This window comes from Trypanosoma rangeli, assembly GCF_003719475.1.
Source record: "Trypanosoma rangeli strain AM80 chromosome Unknown Tra_15.4_contig_00334, whole genome shotgun sequence".
Lineage (NCBI taxonomy): Eukaryota > Euglenozoa > Kinetoplastea > Trypanosomatida > Trypanosomatidae > Trypanosoma > Trypanosoma rangeli.
The window spans coordinates 351-20678 of record NW_021706080.1 but is presented as its reverse complement, the minus strand read 5'-3'; the positions used below and the strand labels follow the sequence as shown (position 1 = coordinate 20678).

Here is a 20328-nt window from a genome sequence, read left to right as displayed (position 1 = left end):
ACCGAGGAGACCCCCGCGCAGCGCCGAAGGGTGGAAGGAGCGCCACAGCGGCCAAGGTGGACGCTTGTAAGCTCTATCGAGGATGTCCTTAATGTGCGGGGTGGCCGAATCAATACAATTTTGCTGAACGACTTCCTTCGGCAGAACATTGGCCCCAGCAGAGCGGTGGGTGAAGACCAGAATGTGGTGATGGAGGTGTTTGTGCAGCAGCCCGCAGAATACGTTACAGAGCAGAGGCTTCTTCGAGAAATTCTCGATTCACCAGGGTATCAGCTTTTTGAAGATGCACGCATGCTTACGGAGCGCGAGGTGGCCACGCTCCGAGACTGGAAAGAATTTGGAGAGAAGAATACGGTTCCCCTTCGTACAAAAGGAAGACTCGATGCAGCTCTTCATCATGTGGAGGAAGAAAGGGCAGCACGGGAGGCAGAAAGAACACAGAGGCTATTATACGCGTCTGTGTATAGTGCACGGTGGAGCCACGTCGTGGAGGCTGTGGACAGCGAAGGGGTGGGAATGGAGGTGCGTAAGGGCCAACCGCCAACAATGCCGTGGAAGTTCAAAGCGAATGGGCTTACGTTTGTACCGGATGACGCTGCGGAGCAGCTCTCCCTGCCCCGTCCCAGGCTGCTGGTGCTCAGCTCGGACAGTGGGTGGCCGTTCTCGTGGAGGAGGAAAGAGTTTCTACCGGACTGCTACGTCACCGCCGAGGTGGAGCGGGTGTGGGAGTTTGTCAGGGCTGATCTGAACGAATTGTTCAGCACCGGCAATAAAAAGAGAATTGGGGCGATGAACCGTGTCCTGATTGGGACGCCCGGGATAGGAAAGTCGATGAATGCCGGCTCCTACCTCCTCTACCAGCTGCTGCACTACGATGCCGAGAAGCTTGACACGGTGGTGTACCTCGTTGCGGGTCGGGTGTTTATTTTTGACAAGATCACCCAAACGGTAAACAGGTTTGAGGACCAGAAAACTGCCCCGATAGGTTGGAGATCATCATCTAGCTCTTTAACGAGCGGGTACATTATCTGCGATGGGGAGAAGGAGGCCGAAATACCAAATGCCGGCACGTGGGGTATGATCGTTGTGTCATCCCCATACGAACTGAACTACAAATCGTGGAAGAAACACGCAGGTGCCATGACCATCGTTATGAATGGCCCTGACGAGGACGACGTGAGGGCAATGTGTGCTTGGAGGAAGCGCGATTGGCCCGCACAGGAGCAGGCGGAGCACTGGGGCAGGGTCAGGGATTTCATTGCCCACGTGGGGCCGATTCCCAGGCTTCTCTTCAGGGGAGACGACTACAAAGCACACTGGGAGGTGGTGGAGAGCGCTCTGGAATCCTTCATCCCCTCAACCGATTTGGGTTTGTTTAGGTGGAACCTGACATGTATATGGTATGCCGGGCATCCAGCTCAGCCTCTCGCGAAGGCGGTCCGGCGGGTGGAAGAATATGGTATTGATTCATTTTGGAACGTGCCGGTTTCCTTTGTGGTGAAGAGTAAAATATTGGCTCAGGTGGCGAAGACCATGCGATCGTTTTGCGGCTTCAAGTCTCTGATGGCAAGACGTGCTGATGAACTACCGGCATTTCTGGAGGAGTACGGCGTGTGCGCATTTATGTCTTGGGGCTTTGTGAAGAGGATACACGATAAGCTGTGTGAGCTGCGGCCCCCAACAGGAGGACGTGAGCCGCGGCCCTGCGTGCTGCACGTGAACCCGCAGCTGCTGCCCACTGACGCGGTTGGGTTGCTTCCGAGGTTGTTTTATGCTGCGAAGGTGGAGGCAGCGTACCGGGTGCTGTACGTGCCGGGGGTTGAAGACTTTTTGCTTGTGGACGCTTTCTTCTTTGTTGCGGCACCGCGGAGGACGATGGTTGGGCTGCAGACAACCACAGCAAAGGCACACCACGTCACAAGCAGCACGCTGCGCCAGTTCCACGAGTGTCTGGCGACGCATTTTGACGATTGGGAAACTTTTTCCCGGGACATGTCGTGGGAGATTGTTTACGTGCGGCATGCCGAGAGCACGTCACCGGACACGTGGCGGAGATGTGACGTCACTGAGCACCCGTATGAGGCCCAGGGCGAGGCGGAGGTGGCGGCGACCGACTTTTGGAATCGGCAGGTGCGGCAGTACCAGGTGAAGATATCCACTGAAGATGCACAGGCGGCGCGCACCGAAGGAGAAGAAGCCCCTGCTATTCCCTTACGTGTTCGGTGGTCCATGACCTTCCCTGGAAGTGAAATGAGTCTTTGAGGCAGTGACGGCAGTTGCGGCGGTGGTGTTGGATGCCCCGCTGCTTATTATTATTATTATTATTATTATTTTTCTTACGCTGCGCCCCACTCCTGCTGCAGTGCGCTGAGGGAAGTGGGGGCGGCGTTGGAGGTTTGTGGGGGCCGTGATGGGAGGTCCCGCCGGCATGCGCACTACGTGTTGCTGCTGGCGGGGTTTGAAGGGGTTGGGCGGGGGAGACGGTAAACGAGGTGCTTATGAATTTGTTTTTTGTTGTTTGATTTCTGCGGGGGCGTCCCACACTGCGGATGCTCCGTGCGGGTGCGTGTGGGTGTTTCTTATGGCGGCGGCGAGTGTGTGATCGTGCGGTCCATGCGCTCGTCGGTGTGGCGTTCGTTATGGGATGTGGCTGTTTTTTGCGGTGTGCCCAACTGTGGGCGTTGGTCAGCACGGTAGCCGGGCACTTGTGCGTTTTTTATTTTTGCTTCTTTTTGTTTTTCACAGGGCGGATACATAGACGTATATATGGGAGTCTTTACACTTCTCTCGGCTTCAGGTGATCCTGTTGTGGTTCCACAGGACCCCGCCATTATCTGCCAGTCTACGTGGTTGCAGGCAGCGCTAGGCATTGGGGAAGACGAAGGTGTTGTGCCTGTAGCCTGTACGCGAACACTGGAGTGCCTTGTGGCTTATATGAAAAATCACGCGACTTACCTTGAGGATGACGAACAAGAAATTGAGCTTCCTATTTCATGTACGTGTAACACCAGTGCTGCTGGGTTGGGGTATGATGTAAATGAAATGCTACCGCCTAGTGACGTTGCTTTTTTGGATAGCTGTGTTGGGGTGGGAAAGCCATGGCCCCTGGAGATGCAGGAGCTCCTGTTAGAGCTGTGGGTGGCCGCAGACTTTGTTGGACACAGTCGCTTAAGGAAGACATGTGCAGTATACTTTGCGTGCCGGCTCATGTCCGCCACGGAGTCCGACATTTTGGGGTGGTTTGAGGGTGGGATGGAGCGTGCTAGAAAGGTAACGAGCGCGGGTTTGCTGGATGACAACGGTGGGGGTCGACTGCCATTGCTGTCTGACCAAGACCGACTGCATATCCTCAGGGAAATGCGAAACGTCTTGGACATCGAAGAATGAACGAATGCCTTCATGTGTGTATCTCTGTGTGTGTATGTGTGTCTGTGACGGACTGCCGGCGTCTTCCTTACAAAAGTACCAAATTTGAGCAAACTTATGCGCCATTTTTTGTGTTGTTTTCCTCTCCAAGTTTTTTTTTGTTTTTGTTTCCACGTCACCTTGCTGGGGCCTTTGCCCCAGTGTGTTCTTGTGTTTCACTCTCACTTTTCCTTTCCTGCTTTGCTCTGTCACGACGTGGCTCAACAGGTGGGGAACCGTTAGAGACAATAACAATAACTGCGGCAGCGAACACACGCACACACACACACAGGCTGACCAACAAAACGGGCCGAAGTGGCTCCGTGTGAGATTCTGTGGGAAGCTTCCTTTTTGTGCGAATGCCACCGCAGCTCCAACCGAAGCCGCCTGGCAAAAAGAAGGCATTGGTGCTTAGCAGGTCGCCGGTGCCCCCTGTGTTTGGCGGAAATGCGGAGATTGAGGTTGTGGGTTCCCGCGTTGTTCGTCTCCTCCGTGACGCTCGAGCATCGGTACGGGCGCATCAGCGACCGGACACCCCGTTGACTAACCCGCCGCTACCGCCGCTGAAACGTGGCAGTCGCCTTACCACTATGGTGTTCTCCGCTTCCGAAGCCCCATCACAGTTGATGACGAGTTGCCAACAATTTAATCATGTGAAGTTTGAGTCATCCTTGGACGCGGCAAGGGGTAACCCACAGCTGCAGTTAGAAAGATTGGCTGAGCTAAAACTCTGGCTGGCGAACCCACATCATCATCTGTGGGATACAACGGTGGCGCGATTGCAGGATCTAGTGACGTCACCCAAAACGGAGGCACAAGTTGTGGTGAGTGCGGCGTCCGTGCTGCTACGACAGAGCGAGCTGCGTAACTTGTCGTGTCTCCCTCTCGTTGTTCGACGTCTACATGAATTATGTGAAGGTGGTAAAGAGAGACAGCTGTTAGAGGAGGTGCTGATACGTGAGTCTCTCCTACAACCACTACTTCATTTAGCGAAGTCTGAGGAATTATTGATCACCCATACAAGTGTATTGTGGGATGTTCTAGAAATTTTTCGAAGCTGCAGCGCCAAAAGTAACGTGATTTTGACCCAGCTAGTTTCGCTAGGCATGATTCCTGTGGCAAATGCGGTAGTGAAGCGCATCCTATCCTCTGTGCCTGATTCACCTTCCAAGGCTCTTTCTCCTTCTAGCAACTTACTCTACGTTCTTCTTCCTCCGCTATGTTTGCTGTATCGCAATTTCAGTACACAGCACTCCAAACTTTTGCGCAAGTTGGGATCCCTCGATCTTCTTGTAGATATCTTGGATCGCTTTCGTGAGGATGGAGACGTGGTGCAGGCGGCGGCTCGAGCAATGGCAAAAACGGTATTTGATGATTGCTCACTGGAGCACTACCAAAAAGGGAATCGGGCTTGCCGTGTTGTGGTTGCCGCGCTTGAAGCAAACTTAGACGTGGGTGGATTGGCGGTCAGTCGACTCTGCGGCACGTTGGCACGGCTGGTCGAAGGGAGTCGGGAGCTACGGGATTGGCTCATGAATCATCATCAACCGATGCTTGTGCGCTTGGTGCAGACGCACGTCACTCCACAGCGGGCTGCAGCCACGGCAAATGCGGAACCCCCATACGATGCAGAAGAGGCTCAACAGGAGGATTTGTTGCAAAACATCACGTGGCTTGTGGGGGTGGCTGCCATCAGCGCGGAGTGTTCAACATCCTTTGTGCTTGAGATCACCCCACTCCTTGTGGAGTTTGTAAAGGACCTTGATGCGAAAAAGTGGCATTTGGCCTTTATTTATACTCTTATGTGTCTGAGCAACTTGTCCTTTTTTTTTGACGCGCTGGAGAGGATGGAAAGCAGTAAAGAGGCGCTTGTGGAAATCTACGCGACTGTAGGCCTCATCCTTGCCGGGGTCCTTTTTGATGGTGACACGGAGGCAGCGGTCGAGGCAACGCGAATACTTGGGAACATGAGCCTTACCAATGTGGGACGGGATTGGATGGAGTCAAATCGTTGCGATGAGGTGTGCATCGTGTTTCTCGGGCACGAGGATCCCCGCATTGTGTACAACTGCTTTGGCGTTTTGCTCAACTTGACGGCAGCTGATGCCTGCCGTGTGGCCTCTGACCCTCAGCTCATGCAGATGCTGTTGCAGCACACGGGAAGATACACCCGCGAGGAGTGTATCGCGGCGGAAAAGATAAAGGAGAGTAGCCGTTGCATGACTGTATCCAGCACTGACGAGGATGGTGGGCTCAGCTACACCGATCAGATTGCTGATATTGTAGAGAAGCTTCTCCACAACCTTAGCGGCCTTTTCTAGACACTGCAAGGTGCACACACAGATGCCCATGAATAATTTGAAGTAAATACACTTTGGCCCATAGCGAAGGAGCTTCTCCGTGACAAATATATCTCCTTTCTTTTATTGTGGCCAGCTCAGCGGCTGCTGAGCTGGGGAGGCAGTTAAAACAAGAGCCTCAGTCATAATGACTAGTGGATCTCATAACAACGGCCTTTGTCTTTGCCATTTGCATTTCCTTTGACAACTTTACGTCATCTGCTTTTTTTACACTCTCCCACATGAATGCAACGAAGAAAGGAAGAAAGGAAGGGACAAAATTAGGAGGTAGAACGCGGCAATGGACAGTCAAACTGGCGGGGATGACGCCATTGATGCTCCACAGTTTGGATGGTACCAACCCCGTTATCTGCCGCGACGTGACCCGCCCAAGAGCACCTTCCCACCCCTTTCTAAGATTGTAGTGAGTGAGGGACTGGACGGAAACGTCAGCGATGAGAGAGCGTTAAAGCGGCGTGCTGAGTTGGGATTTGCATGGGAGCGGATTAGGCCAATTACAGAGGTGTGGCATGGTCCATCGATTAACGACAAAGTGCCGCCTGCGAAGGACTATGAGCGTCTTCTGTTGGATGCGCCATCGGGGAGCCTGCGGTAGTCACTACAGGGTGTCTGTGTATTTGTTTGTTTGCGGTCGTGCTCTTCCCGTCTCTCACGCCGGGTAAATGCTGTGTTCACTGCCTCCTTTTTTAAAAAAGAAACCTATATTTTTGCGTACGGCGCAATATTTCTTCCCTGTTCTGTCTTGTTATGCCATTTTTTTTTCCTTCCTTCTTATCCGCTTTTTTTTTCTTTATTGCGCCGACGGCGCTTGCGCTGGGCGGCAATCACGCACACACCTGCACAGACAGAAGAGGGGAGAGGGGCGAGGGGGACGACACACAAGCGTGTGGGGTTTGGGGCGAGAACTGGTGGCAGACAAACAAGAACAAACAAACAAACAAAAAAAAAAAGAGGACTTCGTCACCAACGTGAGGGGGAAATAGTGACAAACCAAACAAATTCAATAGAGAGAGCGCACGCAAAAAGAAGTGAGGCAATAGGAGAACACACACGTACAATCAATATAAAAGAAAAACGGCAGAAAGGGGGGTAAAAACAAAAAAGAAAAGAGAACAAGAGGAAGAATGGTAACCACGTACGAGGAGGAGTACGGCAAGCTTCAGCTTCCTTCACGACGAAGAGAGGAGGAGGGCCTTCAAGAGGGCATCTTAGTCATCCGCAATAATGATGTCGACGCGGTCAGCGATTGCGAAAAGGGTCGCACTGTACACCCCGCGCGGGCATTTGCGGGGATTTATTTACAACCCGTTGTGCGTTCGATTCTCACCGCCGAACAATTTATGCGCTGGTCAAAGCGCGACCATCGTGTGGAGGAAGCCAACTTGTGGGGTCTTGTACTGGAGCTTTTGCTGGATTCTGAGCAGAGCAGTAAATACAACCCGGACGCAATTGGTATCGCAGATGTCCAACCTCATCGGCGCTGGTTTGTGTCTCACTTGTCACATATACAGGACCTGCTGCAGCGCTGTGCGCTGTTGCGTCGCATGAACATTGTTGTACGCTGGCTGGAACAAACTTACAGAGAAGGGAATACACCGCTGAAACTGTCAGCCTCACGTTCGCACGAGGAGGCTGTTTTATTGCGTCAGCTCATTCTATCGCAGCTGCGTGGTGGTGAACTTTACAGAGCCATTGATTTGGCTGTCACGGCGGGCGACTGCATGTACAGTTGTTTGCTGAGTGGAGCCCAACTGCAGACGGTCCAGGAAGCATGGTTTCATTTAACCCCACTGGTCCCACTCTTTGGGGAGTATGGCAACGGAGAGGTGGATCAGACTTGGGCGGGCAATAATCATCGATTGGACAATCTCTCGCAACTCTATGATGACTCTGTAGCTTTGTCAAACTCTAACGAGGGGCGAACTGCTCTTGGTGGGTTAGATGCCGTTATTTCAGCGGTGTTATGTGGAAATCTAGAGGTCATGGAACCAGCGTTTCTGGCGGCAGGAAACTGGAAGGATGTCCTCTGGTGCCACCTGCGCGCTGCGTTGGTGGTCTGCTTTAACAAAACATTGATGAATGCGCATCACAACGTTTACCCGTCATATGCTGGTTTTATCGAAAAGGTTACTGGATCACATGACTCTTGGCAGGATGAAACGGCTAGTGGTGTGATCAAGCAGCTGGCGGACCGGCTGCAGAAAACCTATATGTCCTCTGCTTCTCTGGAAGAGCAGCTGCAGATGCGTGTCATTCTTCAATTCCTTTCACCAAGCGGCGTAGATTGGATGAACATCCCAGAGGACCTTTATAACAAACGTAGTGACGGGGCTCGACTGGTCTCACATTTGTTGTTATGCCTTGACACCGCGTACAACGAGACACTTCATTTCTATTCAGTTCAGGTATATTCTAACACTCTTGCCGTCACTCTCGTGCAGTACGGACAGCAACTTGCCCAGATACCGCTTTACTCCACACAGGATGCTATGCAAGCGGTTATTGCAATGAATTTGCACTTGCGTGATGTGAGGCAACGGGCAGCGGTGTATGCCGCATTTTTGGTAGCATGTCGTCGTAGAGAACTAGAATTTTCGAGTCGGCAGGAGGTAGAGGCCAATGAAGCAAAACTTGTACAGTTGTTCTGTAAGGCGGATCCTGCCAGTGCACTGCGTGACGAAGTCATGTGCTTGTTGAACCAAAAGACGGAGCCCGCGTCGTTTTTGACGCATAACCCAGTGGCGGAGGCGGTAATGTGGCGGGCGATGCACGCAAGCTCGCAGGAAGAGTTTATGGCTGCACTTCGAGAGGCACTTGAGGCGTGTGTCACCTTTTGGTTGGCCGAACCACACGCCGAGCTAGACGCCATTGCAGATGTTTCTGCCATCTTGCAGCACACCATCCTCCCTAACTTGCAAGAGAAGACTGAGACACCGAGTCATACGGAGTTGGTTGAGGCACAATTTTGGATAACGTTTGCACAGGTTCGATTAACAGCAGATGATCACGCGCGCAGCACTGCTCAACTTGACGTTGCACTTGGTGGCAGGGAGCGGACGCTTGTCTTTCAATTGGCTCAGGATGAGGCTGCGCTGATGCGAGAGTTACATGGGTTAACGCGACGCGCGCTTTCACAGGGAGGGGCCTTGGTGCGTCGATCTCGCTCCTGCGTTACTGCCATTACGTGGATTGTACAGGTGTTTGCGGAGGAGGTGGCGCTCTCTGTGCGCCTCACCACCCCAGGCAGTAGTGTAATTATGGAGCATCTGAGCAACGTTTTTGCCCTCGTGGAGGAGATGGATGGGCTGGGCTACATTGACCCCAACCTCATGCCGCGGCAGAGCGCAAAGGAGTTGTTTGATGCCGTGCGGGTGGTGCGCGTGGCTTGCGGTCAGAAGTCACACGACCTTCTTGTAAACGAGGCAAAAAAAGTGGCCGCGGCGAGGCAGGTGCCTCTTAGTGATTGGAGGGGTTCATTGGAGAGGGCAGAAGAAGGCGCGTGAGTGGCGGCGCACCATCTGCGTTTAAGCTGCGTCCCTGCCACTATACGGAACGCACACACCTGCCCAGGCACGCGAAGGGGGAGGGGGAAGGAAAAGTGAGCTGGAAAAGCAAGAGAGAGAGGAACAGGAGGAGCTGACACGAGGATGACATCGGCGTCTTTTTTTTTTGTTTTGTGTTGTTTCTGTTCCTATAAGCAATTTATTTTAAAAGCGAACCAATGGAAAAAGAAAAAGAAAAAAAAAGAAAGGAACTGAAAAAAGGGGAAAAAGAGGAGGTGATACCGATATACATTCCTTTTTTCATTCTTGTTTGTTGTCTTGGACTTGTGAAACGGATGACAGAATAATAATTAGGTAATCCCGTTTCCTCCATGCCATTCCGTTGCTCCTCTTTCTCCCTCTTTTTAAAATTCTTCTTCCTGTTGAAGGGGGGAGGATTGCGCTGGGGAAGGGGTGGGAGAAGTGGGGTTGCTCGCGGGATCAGGATCGCCAGTCCGTGACTCTAGTTGTTATCGTAGTTGCGGCGAGTGTATGCGGTGATTTGACGGACAACGGTACGATGGAAGGTAATAGGGTGCCCCACCGCTACAACTTCTTCGCTGCTGAGTCCTCTGAGCCTATTGATGCAAGCGCCCCCTTGGGGAAGCTTCCAGAACGACTGGCGCCTGTTGCTTTGCGCGAGACAATATACGTGCAGTTGGAGACTCTCCAGGCGATTGACAGGACTGAGCGACTCATGAACACGGCGACAAACCTCGGTGAGGAGAGCAAACAACAGCTCAGTCAGGACAAGGTGATTATTGAAACTATTGACAACATATTGGAGAGTAACGAGTCAGTTCTACAACGAGTGATACGCGATGTGCACTGGTTTCGAGTGCAGTTGCAGAAGGACAAACTATTCGTCTGCCTATCTGTCATTGTGGTTATATTGTCTGTAGCTGCTATTGTCGTAGCTGTTGTATACAAGCAGCGAGGCTAGCAGTGCATTTTAGGCTGTGGATCAGGCTAGATGCCATATGAAAATATTATCGTTTTTTTTTCTGTCTTTTTTTCTTTTGGCCTTACTTCTTCCTTTCTCACTCTTTCTTGACCTTTTGTTTTGGTTTTGGTTGCCGTCCGTGAACCATTTTTTGCCTGCATGAAGTTGGTGTCGCGTTAGGGACATTTGTGCACGTGTCGGGCTAAACTTCTCATGGAAGACGAGGACTTTGCAGAGGTGTTTGACTTCCTCCGCAGCGATCGCGAGGATGTGCGGAAGATGGCGGTGAAGGGCATTGCCCAGCAGAGCAAGGACAACCCCGCGCTCTTTGCATTTCTCTCCTCACCCACGCATGGACCCCGCTCTTTTGACGCAATTTTGCAGTTTCTTCACGCCGGCAGTGTTCAAATACTGGGCGACATCCTGACGATTCTTATTAACTGCTCGGTGGAGAGCCGCTGTGCCGAGGTGCTTGTCTCTTGCAAAGTTGTGCGCAAAGCAATGCGGCTGATTGACGGCATTGAAATCTCTGACCATGCCGATTCGCTAAAGAGGAGCCTAGAGGAGATGACGCTTATGCTGCTCAGCAACTTGACGGCCAGCCACATCTCCGCGGTGGATGATCTGCTGCAAGTCGATGACGAAGACCTTCACGGATTTTATCTTGGCAAGCTGCATGTATATTACAATCGTTTTATCAACAATGAGGAGAAAAGGAGTGGAGATGATGATGCTGTTGATAGCTTTAGCGGCGGCAGAGAATTGGGGGAAGCAGCGACGGACAGGCCGCCCATGCGGGATCTGCAGAAGTGGATTTTGCAGATTTTACTCAACCTGACTCGCTCCAACGACGGCCAGGAACTCCTTGTAGACGATGAGGACTGGGACAAGACCCTAACGGAGTGCCTCAGCTCATCTAATACGCGGCATCGTCTTTTGGCGGCACAATGCTACCGCAATTGCAGCTTTCAGAAAGAACGCCACACGACAATCTTGAAGGGGGAAGCTTTGCGGGTCTGCGTGGAGCGACTATGCGACGGTGGGGAACGGGTGCCAGACGTGGAGATGATGTTGGCGGAGATTGTGGCGGAGATGCTGCGGTCGGAGGCGGGAATGGAGTTTCTTGAGGAAGTAAATGCGAAGAAGCACCTGCGGGCGGCGGTGACGGGAAAGAAAGTGGACAATGCAACCGCGGAATTCATTGAGCGACACGTGTTGCCGTTTCTGGACGATATCGTCGACGCCTATGTGGTGCCTGGAAACGCCGCCGCCGCCGATTAAGAACCTAAATAACTGCATAACCGGGAGTGCATGGGTTGACTTGACGCATGTGTATCTGCTTTAGCGGGGCTTCTGCTCACTCCACTGGGCGGGGCAGTGACGGATGTGTGAGTTTTCCAACGGAGTGGAAACCAACCGAAGTTGGAAAAAAAAACGCAAAACAAAAGAAGCTCGTTAAGTTGTTCTGCCTGAGTTGTTTTTTTTTTTTTCTCCCTTTCCACTTCCTCTCGTATGCAGATAGTGAGTAGCTAGGCTGCGCAGTTAACAAAAAAGAAAGAAGAAAAGAAGGGTATAGTGGCTTGTTTGTGGTACTTAAAGGCATACACACACACGTTTATACGCATACGTATTGAGGTTGAGCAGAGGAATAAGTTCAACAAAGATACAAAAAGATGTTTCGCCGCGTCATTGCTGCTGCAAGTGTGCGCCCGAGAGTGATGGGCGCTCGCACGTATTTCTACCCTTCTCCTGGCGAGGTTGGGGTCGGTGGTGAGACGATGAAGGCTCTGCTTAAAGCGACCCTTGGTGTTGTCGTATTCCAGGTCCTGATGATCAAGCTCGTTGTGTTCAACCAATGTAGCACAAAATACCAGTTCGTTGAGGATTGCACGGACCTGTGGGAGGATGACGGCACTGTCATGGAGGGCGAGGAGGCGGTCGCGAACCTCCGCATCCAGCGCGAACGTATCATGCCGTTCATGAACGACATCAAGGAGAAGCTGGAGGCCGCCGGCGTTGAAGCGGAGGAGTAGTAGAAGCGAACATTAGAAAAATATTATCCATTGTCCGTATAGTTTTCCCACTTTTTGTTGTTGTTGTTGTTGTTTTTTTTTTTACGCTCGGTACTGATAGGGATGCCAGTTGTGTATATACTTGTGTGTGTGTGAGTTATATATATGTTAGGAGGAAAAAATAAGGATGGTTGGAGCATACACACAGAAACAGAAAACAAAAATAAATGATTATGACATATAGGGAATGTATGCTTCTTCCATTATATAGTACACACAGATGCACGGCAGTATATATAAGGGCGTATGTGTTTCTAGTCATGAATGGGGGGTATGGGAATGAGAGAAGAGAACGAGGGAGTTATCTCCACACAAAAATGCACAATTAAAAAAAAATGCTTTTTTTGTGCCGTTTTGCATTTTGTTAGTTTCGCCGTAGGACCTACATACACACACACGCACACACTCTTTCCTTGAGTTTGTCGCCTGTGTGTATGTGTGTGTGTGTGTGTGTGTAGATCTGTCTGTCCGTCTGCACATTTTTGCCACAACGAGAGGAACTGCGGACGCGGGTTTCTTACGACAATAGGAAGAGTTCAGTAGGAATTATTATTACTGCGCCTCTTTGTTTTTTGTTTTTTTGTTTTGGGCTTCTTCCGCCTTTTCTTCGTTGTTCCCGGAGAGAAGGTGGGGTGAAGTGGTGGGCTTTGCGCTGCGCATCAACGACGCAGTGGCCCTCAACTTGCTTTGTTGTTCTTCTTCGTTTGTTTTTGCTCCCTTGCTGGGGACTCACTTTGTCAATGCAAAGTAGGGGATAAAGGTGCCAGTACAGGAGCGGGTAGAAGAGTGGCGGCGGCTGAGGGAACGGGGGAAAGCAGAATTGTGAGAGACAATGAGCTTCATCTTCTCAGAACTGCGACGCTCGGAACGGCTGCTCCCTGTGGAGGATAACGCGTCGTTCCAGCGCATCTCCTCATGGCGACCACTTTTCGTGGACCCAAAGGAGCATCCAGCCCTGTACGAACATGTGTCGTTTTTTCGGAGTGACGCAGAGCAAAACTCGCGATGGTTGCATACCGTACGCTCTGCCCGTGTTTCCACACGACAGGTTCCTTTCATTTCTCTGGCGGGGCCTGCTTCTTCTGTCAAGACGGCAAAGGCAACAACACAATCTCCACCTGTCAGCAATGGAGACGAGGACTCTGATGACAAACTACCATTGCACGTGTACCAAAACCGCGTGGATGCATTGTCACCATACGAATGCCTTATGTGCCCAAAGCTTCTTTTTAGCCCGTTTCGACCCTCGTTTGCAACACGAATGATGCACATTGCGTTAAACTTATCTCTTCCTGCCCAAGAGGTTTTCTTGTTTGTCTCCATGATGCTTGTGTATTTGGACGTGCTCATGGCAGTTACTGTGCCTCAAGCGTTGGGCTTTCAGGAGCTTACTGATGTGCTGGAACAAAAATGTGTGCAACTTTTTGAATCATCTGCAACGAACGGTGATGCTCCACAACGAAATGCCTTTAGGACAGTATTAAATGCGGTGATAGAATTGTGGAAAGAGCGACGCGAGGCGACTGTATCGGCGTTGTTTCCCTTGGGTACGCTCACAGCCTCAGTGTGTCTGCGTGACCTTGATCATAGGGCGTACCGTGCCTTCGTACCTTCGGCGCCGCGTGACGCAAATCGGGAGGATCATCCGTTTAAACTCCCACCATTAGCCGCCGATGCACTTGTTTCTCACTTTGTTCCTACCTGGGAGCGCCTTCTGCAAGCCATGTCTCACGATGTGTCGGTTTTGGCTACACTACATGAACATCTTCTTCGCCAAGGAGTCGGCATGACGCATGCGCCTCAGCTTGTGATTGGCAACATTTTTGCGTCAATGAGTGCTCTGCCACAAAGCAAAGAGGAACTAGCGGATTTTGTATGTCGCCTTGGTTCCTCTCTTTGGGCTTCCCCGGATATGGCGAAGAGCATTGTGTTGTCCAAACCTCAGTTGCAGTTTGTCACGAAGGTAATTCAACATGAGTTCTTCGCGACATCGTTGCGTCTGCGTCAGCGGGGTCTGCAGGAGCTGCGTGTGCGACGTGTCACCCTTGTGAATCTCGCGCTGACGGTCATTCAGGACGATGGGCGGGAGGCAGAAGTAGGACGTCCTGCGGGATTTCTTGTGGGGCGCACCGCGATGGGTGACAAACCGAAGAGCGACAACACTTCCAAGGATGGGACTAGTGATTCCAAGAGTAATATGCCGCTGTGGCTGGTGGCAGAAGGCGGCGCTGATGTTGTGCGGACGTTTTTGCAACATCTTCTGCGGGGCCCGCGCCCGACGACGTCTGTTGCAGCTTTGCCGTCTTGCCCCAATGATGATGGGCATGGTGGTATTGTAACGGACGTTTCAAACGGTGATGCGAAGGGAACACCAAAGGTGGAAGAGCAACAATTTGTGTTGCTGACTCGTGTGGAGGAAGGAGTTTTGTTCCGCATTTTTCAAAGCCATCCGGATGCGCTGCAGCTTGCGGGGTGTGGTATTAAACAGCTACTCGTGCGCAAGACGGATGGCCAGCCGTTTCTGCAGCGAGTTTGTGGTGCGGTTCTAGCGTGGGACACCTGGGAATGCTATGATTCACAACAAGCATTGAAGTTGCGGCGGCCCACGCGGATCATCACTGCTGAGACTCCTTTTCCTCTACCAGAGGGCATTACGCCGTCCCGGCTTACGCTGAAGGCGGTGCGGGGAATGGTGCAACACTATTGGAAGGCCCTTCTTGTTGCGCAAACGCGGGGGGAGGGCTCGCGGCGTCCGGCGGTGGCGAGTACGACACTGTTTCCGATTGACAAGGTGGCCGCATTCTACGTCTTGCGGCATCATCCGCAGTACTACACACGTATGCGAGGCTGCGGCGTTGCGGATGTCTGTGTGCAGCGGCAGCTTCGATCTGCTGGCAGCGGTAGACATACCCATGCTGCGGAGTTTGAGGTGATGAAGGAGGAGGGTCAAACCGTGACGGATGACACTGGTGAATATGTTCCTACGCTTGCTGTGTCGCATCCTTGCGGTGCCTTCACTGTCTTTGCGTACGAGGATTGCTACAGCCCTGTTACCAACCGACTGAACCTACCACAACTGCTTGAAAACGACGCTGGTGCCGCAAGTGATGCAATGCTTTGCCCAACGCCGTTGTCCAGGAAAAGAACTCTCTCCATGACGCGGGAGTGATGCATTGGGTTTCATGTGTGTCGGCAGCTGTGATGTCTCTGTGTTGCAATGAGGGATTGAATGGGACAGTGATAGGCCTGCGCACACACGCGTACACGCACGCCTTGTGGAAATGACCTTTTGGGAAGTAGTCTTTTAGATAATTTTTATCAAAAGCAGGCTCGGAGTAAGCTAACAAAAATAAATAAATAGAAATGAGTTCGACTACCACTATTAATACATTGATCTGGTTGTGTTCTGCGATCAAATGACGGAGCGCGTGCGTACTATTTGTTGGCAGCAACTCGGGTTTATGCTGCTCCCGGACAGACATCAAAACACATTGCTCTAAGGCGAAAGTGTTTTTTCTTTTAATGGAAATGTAAAAGGGGGCACCGTGGGGTTGGAGTGGAGGATATTTGCACCCGTTTTATGCTTGTCGTTTCTGCGGCCAACTACATACATTGAAGTATATGATGGCGTCACCGGGTTAAAAACAAAAGGGATGAAATACAAAAGATAGTGTTGAAAAGGGGTGGTCGTGTGTGCTTGCGTGGGTATGATCATTGAGGGTGGAAAGAGAATGGCACAGTCGTCTGTTTTGCGATTGTCTATGAGATTGCTGCGGTGTTGAGGTTGATTAAGTTGATGAAAGTGTGCTTCTGTAAAGCGAGGTCCCCACAGCTGCGTGTTGGCGAGGTAACTTGTTTAAAGTGATGGAGTAGAGTGACGGATTCCAGTGGTGTGGACGAAGGTGGCGCACGTGCCATGAGACTCTGGTCTCCTGGTGCGTGGAACATGAGGAGTAGGTCCTTCATGATTCATCCAACATGGCCACCACTGCGATGCAAATTTTTGTCATACTTTTTTTTTTTTTGACTATGTGAGGGGTTCAGATGCCTCGCAACTTAAGGATTGGGGTGGTTGTTGGTTGGCTGGCGTCGTTGTGGATGGGCCCATTTTTGTTTGTTGGGACATATGTCCCAGTGCTGGATGCGCAGCGAAAAGATCACAACAATGCAGTTTTGATGCATTTTCACTGCCGCGCGGCGGGGAAATGCATTTGACTCTCTGCACATGGTTCCCTTTGGGGATCTTCTTGGTTAGACCGATCCCGTACTGGTGCGGGGTGTCGTGTTTTTGTGCGGGTTAGGCGTATTCTGCCTATTTGTTTATTGGATGAGCGTCTTCGTCTCCTGCTTGCCGGTTTTTTTTTGTTTTTGCTTTGTTTTTTTGCGTCATTTTGTTTTCACGTCGTTTGTGTGTTGTTGCTGCTGCTGCATTGTCACTTTGTCATTTTTCTTCTTGTCTCGCCATGCTCTCGGTGTCGTTGTTCGTTAGTGATGAGGGCCTGCGTGTTTTGGAACTACGCCAAGCCACGAATTAGTTCGCTAGAATCAGCAACAGGGAGGACAAAAAGAATTAGAATACAACCGCCCGGAGCGCGGAGAGAATCGCTTCAAAGCAAATAATAATAATAATAATTTAGCGAGGTAGAGGAGGGGCGACATTGTGTGGGATGCGGAGGCAGTTTCTGCTATGCTCACGCTTCGTCGTTGAGATACCCAACAGTCATTGGCTCCCTCATCGACTCCTCCTCGTGCGGCATGGAGAGTCAGAGGCAAACGTAGACCGCACTCTGTACAGTAAAATGCCTGACTGGAAGATCCCACTAACCGAGCGAGGTCAAGCGCAGGCGTTAGACTGCGGTCGTCGCCTTCGTAATATCATCAAGAATGAAAAGCTTTATATTTATTACTCGCCGTACGTTCGCACCCAGCAGACTTTGGCAGAGATACGGAAGAGTTTAGAGGAGTCCCAGGTCCAGGGGGAGCGCGAGGACGAGCGACTACGCGAGCAGGAGATTGGCAATTTTCAGCCATTAGAAGAAATGGATCGAATGTGGAACGAGCGCAATGAGTTTGGTCGTTTTTACTACCGTTTCCCCGGCGGTGAGAGTAGTGTGGATGTCGGTGATCGCGTGTCCACTTTCTTTGATTCCCTGTTTCGCGAGCGGCTGGAGCTTTACTCGCTTTCCGCGATGGACCCTGATGGGCCGCTCGCGCTGCCGGGGGAGGATGACCAAAATGTTCTGATCATCTCGCACGGTCTCCTCATTCGCTTGTTTATTGCCCGCTGGTTTTACGTACCTGTGGAAGCCTTTGAGACAATGCGTAATCCTCCCAACTGTTCCATTGTAGTGCTGGAGCGCCGCGACTCGGCTCGGCTGGTTATGAGCGACATTAGCAAGAAGCTTTTTGGGAGCGACCCGTTGCTGGAAATGATGAAGTTTGACAGCAAGGACACCATCAAGCAGTACTGTAATATGTTTTTTATGGATCACTCGGACTCATTTACCCCCGAAGAGGGGCTGTAAATCTGATGTCCAGAGCGTCAGAAACGCCTTGTTTCGTGTTGTTTTTTTTCCTTACTTTTTATCATCATTCATGTAATTGTCACTTGCTTTTTTTTTCTTCGCACTTCTGCCTCACCACAAAGCCCCTTTACTACGTATGATAGCTTCCACACGGAGGGGGAGTCTGTCGGCTGCGAAGCCCCAAATACTATTAATTCCTGAGTTTGGAAGAAATACGCCGTTATGGTGGAAATTCTTTTGGATGCATTTATTGTTATTGTGTGTGTGTGTATCGAATGAATTCCTTCTTGACTGGGAGATGCTGGGCGTGTACCGAAGCAAACTCTCATCACCTATTGCATCATTTTCTCTTTATAATAATGGGAAGGGAAAGGCGTCCTCTAGACGCGGTACGTTGTTTCTTTTCCTCTACCCCTTCAGATCTTTGCAGTGTACGGCTGTCTTGGTGATTTGAGGTGCAGGAAACCGCTTCTCTCTTTCCCCGTCTTTCTTGTTAGTTGACCTTTTTTTTTTGATGAAATTGTCTGTTGTTGTTGTTGTTTGTTTTTTTTTTTGTTTTTTAACTTGCTCGAGAGTCTGTGTTTATCCTGCCTTACGGCTGCCTTCAGCCGCTGGAGTTTCGTCTTTTTCTTTGCATGTGTGTAGCATCTTTTTTTTTTTTTCATTGTCTGTGTGTGTGCGTGGGTGGCTGTGGGAGTTGCATCCCAGCTGTTGGTAGCTGTAGAGCAGGCAATTCCAAGTGAATCTCTGAGTAGCTGCATATCTGGCTGTTCCTCGTTCGAGGCGTTTAGGGTTGGAGGTGTTGAGTGGTCCCTGGTAGATAACACTACGCCAAGGCAATAATGCTTCGACGAACGTTATTGCGATTTTTGACACGAAGTCGTATGCCAAATGTGGGCGCTGCAAGTACGGCGCAGGAGTACACGCGTGCGGCAGCAGTGACGACGGCGTCATCAAAACCTGCGTCACCTGAAGAGGCGGAGACAGCCACGGAAACGGTGACGCAGACGGAGAAAGCACGCAAAATGCCCATTTCGATTCGTAGTGACAGTTCTCGTCGTTCGACAAGGATTCCACCCATCTTCGCAGAACCGGTGAAACGCATCATATTCGTGCGTAGTGGCAAGAGTCTTGCAGATGTAGATGTTGGGGCCCATATCACTACGCCAGATTGGCGCATTTCCATTGTACCAGAGGGGGAGGAGGAGTGTTATAAGGCCGGGAGGCACGTGGCGGAGATGGTTGGAGACGAGCCCATCTACTTTTATTTTTCGCCCTATTTGCGTAGTCGGCAGAGCTTTAAACACATGCTGCGTGGCTACGACGAATACAGAGGTGAACATAAGATGGATGGCAATTCCATCATTGGCGTGCGTGAGGACGTACGGTTGCGGGATGTAGACATTGGTCGTTATCGATCCAAAGATGAACTTCTTAAACACCTTCGTGAACGAGAGGTGTACGGTAGATTTTACTACCGTTTCCCGCATGGTGAGAGTGGCGCCGATGTGTGCGATCGCGTGACAAGCTTTCTTGATGCCTTTCGGCGTGAACGACTGGACTTTGCGATGGACACAAACGTTGTCATTCTGACGCATGGGCAAACAATACGCATGTTTGTAAAGCGTTGGTTCCACTTAACAGTAGACACATTTCACTTGATGAAATCCCCGCCGACCGGATCTGTTAGCACGCTGACACGTTTGCATCACCGCAGCTGCTTCCGTCTTGACAACCGATGCGTCGAGTTAATGAACCTCCCCCTTTCACTCAATGAGTACAACGGGTACAAGTACCGCAACAAACAGCTGCTAGGCTCTATGAGTACCGGTGCACCGCTTATGTAAAGAGCGCACTGTTCAACATTTTCGTTTCTTTTTTTGTTTTATTTTCAAGAAATACGTGTATTTTTCTGAAGATTTGCCATCGAGCATATTTTTTTTTCTATTGCGTTTTTATTCTTCCTACTTTTGTCTCCACAATCGTTACGCGTTTTTTTTCTTTTTGCTGAGGGTGTGCTAACAGGCGAGGTTGGTGATGTGACGGGCAGCTCGCTTCGCCCGCATTTCTTATAGCGTTTGTGCTGCTACTTCGGACAGCGTCTGACGGGTAGCGTGGCACACGAGGGAGTGGAAACCCGTCTTCACCTCTTCCTCCGCGTCACCAGTGAAAAGCAAAGAAAATTGAACAAAAATAGTGAGAGGAATAAGACCCAAATACATGTACGCGCCAGCGTAATTGATTCAAACGTGTGAGCATGTGTCTCTTCCAAGTTGTGTGTACCGTTTATTCTACACTGCGGCACTTTTGCCGTTTCAATGCCCTGTTGTCTTTCTATTTTTTAGCTGCTCCATGAGAGAAGTGGTCCAGCCGAGAGCAACCCCAATGAACTGCATGTTTTCTCTTTCAATTTGCTTTTGCGGCGGCTACGCAAAGGGTGAGTTTTGAAGTGGGGTGTGGCGAGCATTTAGTTAGTTATTT

At 50.9% G+C, this 20328-nt stretch overlaps 11 protein-coding genes across 11 annotated transcripts, besides 15 other annotated features; all 11 read left to right on the top strand.

The window, feature by feature from the left end:
* On the top strand, positions 1-2262 carry TraAM80_07710 (retrotransposon hot spot (RHS) protein; the record flags this gene model as incomplete). The annotated part of the gene is made up of 1 exon (XM_029384491.1): positions 1-2262. A coding segment is annotated over one exon (2262 nt), but the record flags the coding sequence as incomplete, so codon positions are not given.
* Positions 2263-2306: 44 nt separating this feature from the next.
* Positions 2307-2332: a microsatellite.
* A 434-nt stretch (positions 2333-2766) lies between these two features.
* On the top strand, positions 2767-3387 carry TraAM80_07709 (uncharacterized protein; the record flags this gene model as incomplete). Its single annotated transcript, XM_029384490.1, has 1 exon — positions 2767-3387. One exon carries the CDS (start codon positions 2767-2769, stop codon positions 3385-3387), a length of 621 nt encoding a protein of 206 aa, XP_029235659.1.
* A 13-nt stretch (positions 3388-3400) lies between these two features.
* Positions 3401-3434: a microsatellite.
* Positions 3435-3675: 241 nt separating this feature from the next.
* Positions 3676-3696: a microsatellite.
* Positions 3697-3764: 68 nt separating this feature from the next.
* Positions 3765-5726, top strand: TraAM80_07708 (uncharacterized protein; the record flags this gene model as incomplete). The annotated part of the gene is made up of 1 exon (XM_029384489.1): positions 3765-5726. The coding sequence occupies one exon, from the start codon at positions 3765-3767 to the stop codon at positions 5724-5726; it is 1962 nt and encodes a 653-aa protein (XP_029235658.1).
* A 191-nt stretch (positions 5727-5917) lies between these two features.
* Positions 5918-5948: a microsatellite.
* A 46-nt stretch (positions 5949-5994) lies between these two features.
* Positions 5995-6018: a microsatellite.
* A 27-nt stretch (positions 6019-6045) lies between these two features.
* On the top strand, positions 6046-6360 carry TraAM80_07707 (uncharacterized protein; the record flags this gene model as incomplete). The annotated part of the gene is made up of 1 exon (XM_029384488.1): positions 6046-6360. One exon carries the CDS (start codon positions 6046-6048, stop codon positions 6358-6360), a length of 315 nt encoding a protein of 104 aa, XP_029235657.1.
* A 317-nt stretch (positions 6361-6677) lies between these two features.
* Positions 6678-6715: a microsatellite.
* Positions 6716-6889: 174 nt separating this feature from the next.
* On the top strand, positions 6890-9268 carry TraAM80_07706 (uncharacterized protein; the record flags this gene model as incomplete). Its single annotated transcript, XM_029384487.1, has 1 exon — positions 6890-9268. One exon carries the CDS (start codon positions 6890-6892, stop codon positions 9266-9268), a length of 2379 nt encoding a protein of 792 aa, XP_029235656.1.
* A 159-nt stretch (positions 9269-9427) lies between these two features.
* Positions 9428-9455: a microsatellite.
* Positions 9456-9491: 36 nt separating this feature from the next.
* Positions 9492-9526: a microsatellite.
* Positions 9527-9827: 301 nt separating this feature from the next.
* TraAM80_07705 (uncharacterized protein) lies at positions 9828-10250 on the top strand (the record flags this gene model as incomplete). The annotated part of the gene is made up of 1 exon (XM_029384486.1): positions 9828-10250. The coding sequence occupies one exon, from the start codon at positions 9828-9830 to the stop codon at positions 10248-10250; it is 423 nt and encodes a 140-aa protein (XP_029235655.1).
* Positions 10251-10304: 54 nt separating this feature from the next.
* Positions 10305-10359: a sequence feature (GA-rich).
* A 104-nt stretch (positions 10360-10463) lies between these two features.
* On the top strand, positions 10464-11531 carry TraAM80_07704 (uncharacterized protein; the record flags this gene model as incomplete). The annotated part of the gene is made up of 1 exon (XM_029384485.1): positions 10464-11531. One exon carries the CDS (start codon positions 10464-10466, stop codon positions 11529-11531), a length of 1068 nt encoding a protein of 355 aa, XP_029235654.1.
* A 392-nt stretch (positions 11532-11923) lies between these two features.
* On the top strand, positions 11924-12283 carry TraAM80_07703 (uncharacterized protein; the record flags this gene model as incomplete). The annotated part of the gene is made up of 1 exon (XM_029384484.1): positions 11924-12283. One exon carries the CDS (start codon positions 11924-11926, stop codon positions 12281-12283), a length of 360 nt encoding a protein of 119 aa, XP_029235653.1.
* Positions 12284-12334: 51 nt separating this feature from the next.
* Positions 12335-12366: a microsatellite.
* A 340-nt stretch (positions 12367-12706) lies between these two features.
* Positions 12707-12728: a microsatellite.
* Positions 12729-12749: 21 nt separating this feature from the next.
* Positions 12750-12778: a microsatellite.
* A 376-nt stretch (positions 12779-13154) lies between these two features.
* TraAM80_07702 (uncharacterized protein) lies at positions 13155-15491 on the top strand (the record flags this gene model as incomplete). Its single annotated transcript, XM_029384483.1, has 1 exon — positions 13155-15491. One exon carries the CDS (start codon positions 13155-13157, stop codon positions 15489-15491), a length of 2337 nt encoding a protein of 778 aa, XP_029235652.1.
* A 1186-nt stretch (positions 15492-16677) lies between these two features.
* Positions 16678-16705: a sequence feature (A-rich).
* Positions 16706-16937: 232 nt separating this feature from the next.
* Positions 16938-16955: a microsatellite.
* A 34-nt stretch (positions 16956-16989) lies between these two features.
* Positions 16990-17847, top strand: TraAM80_07701 (glycerolphosphate mutase; the record flags this gene model as incomplete). Its single annotated transcript, XM_029384482.1, has 1 exon — positions 16990-17847. The coding sequence occupies one exon, from the start codon at positions 16990-16992 to the stop codon at positions 17845-17847; it is 858 nt and encodes a 285-aa protein (XP_029235651.1).
* Positions 17848-18350: 503 nt separating this feature from the next.
* Positions 18351-18408: a sequence feature (A-rich).
* A 323-nt stretch (positions 18409-18731) lies between these two features.
* Positions 18732-19694, top strand: TraAM80_07700 (phosphoglycerate mutase; the record flags this gene model as incomplete). Its single annotated transcript, XM_029384481.1, has 1 exon — positions 18732-19694. The coding sequence occupies one exon, from the start codon at positions 18732-18734 to the stop codon at positions 19692-19694; it is 963 nt and encodes a 320-aa protein (XP_029235650.1).
* Between the last annotated feature and the right edge of the window lie 634 nt (positions 19695-20328).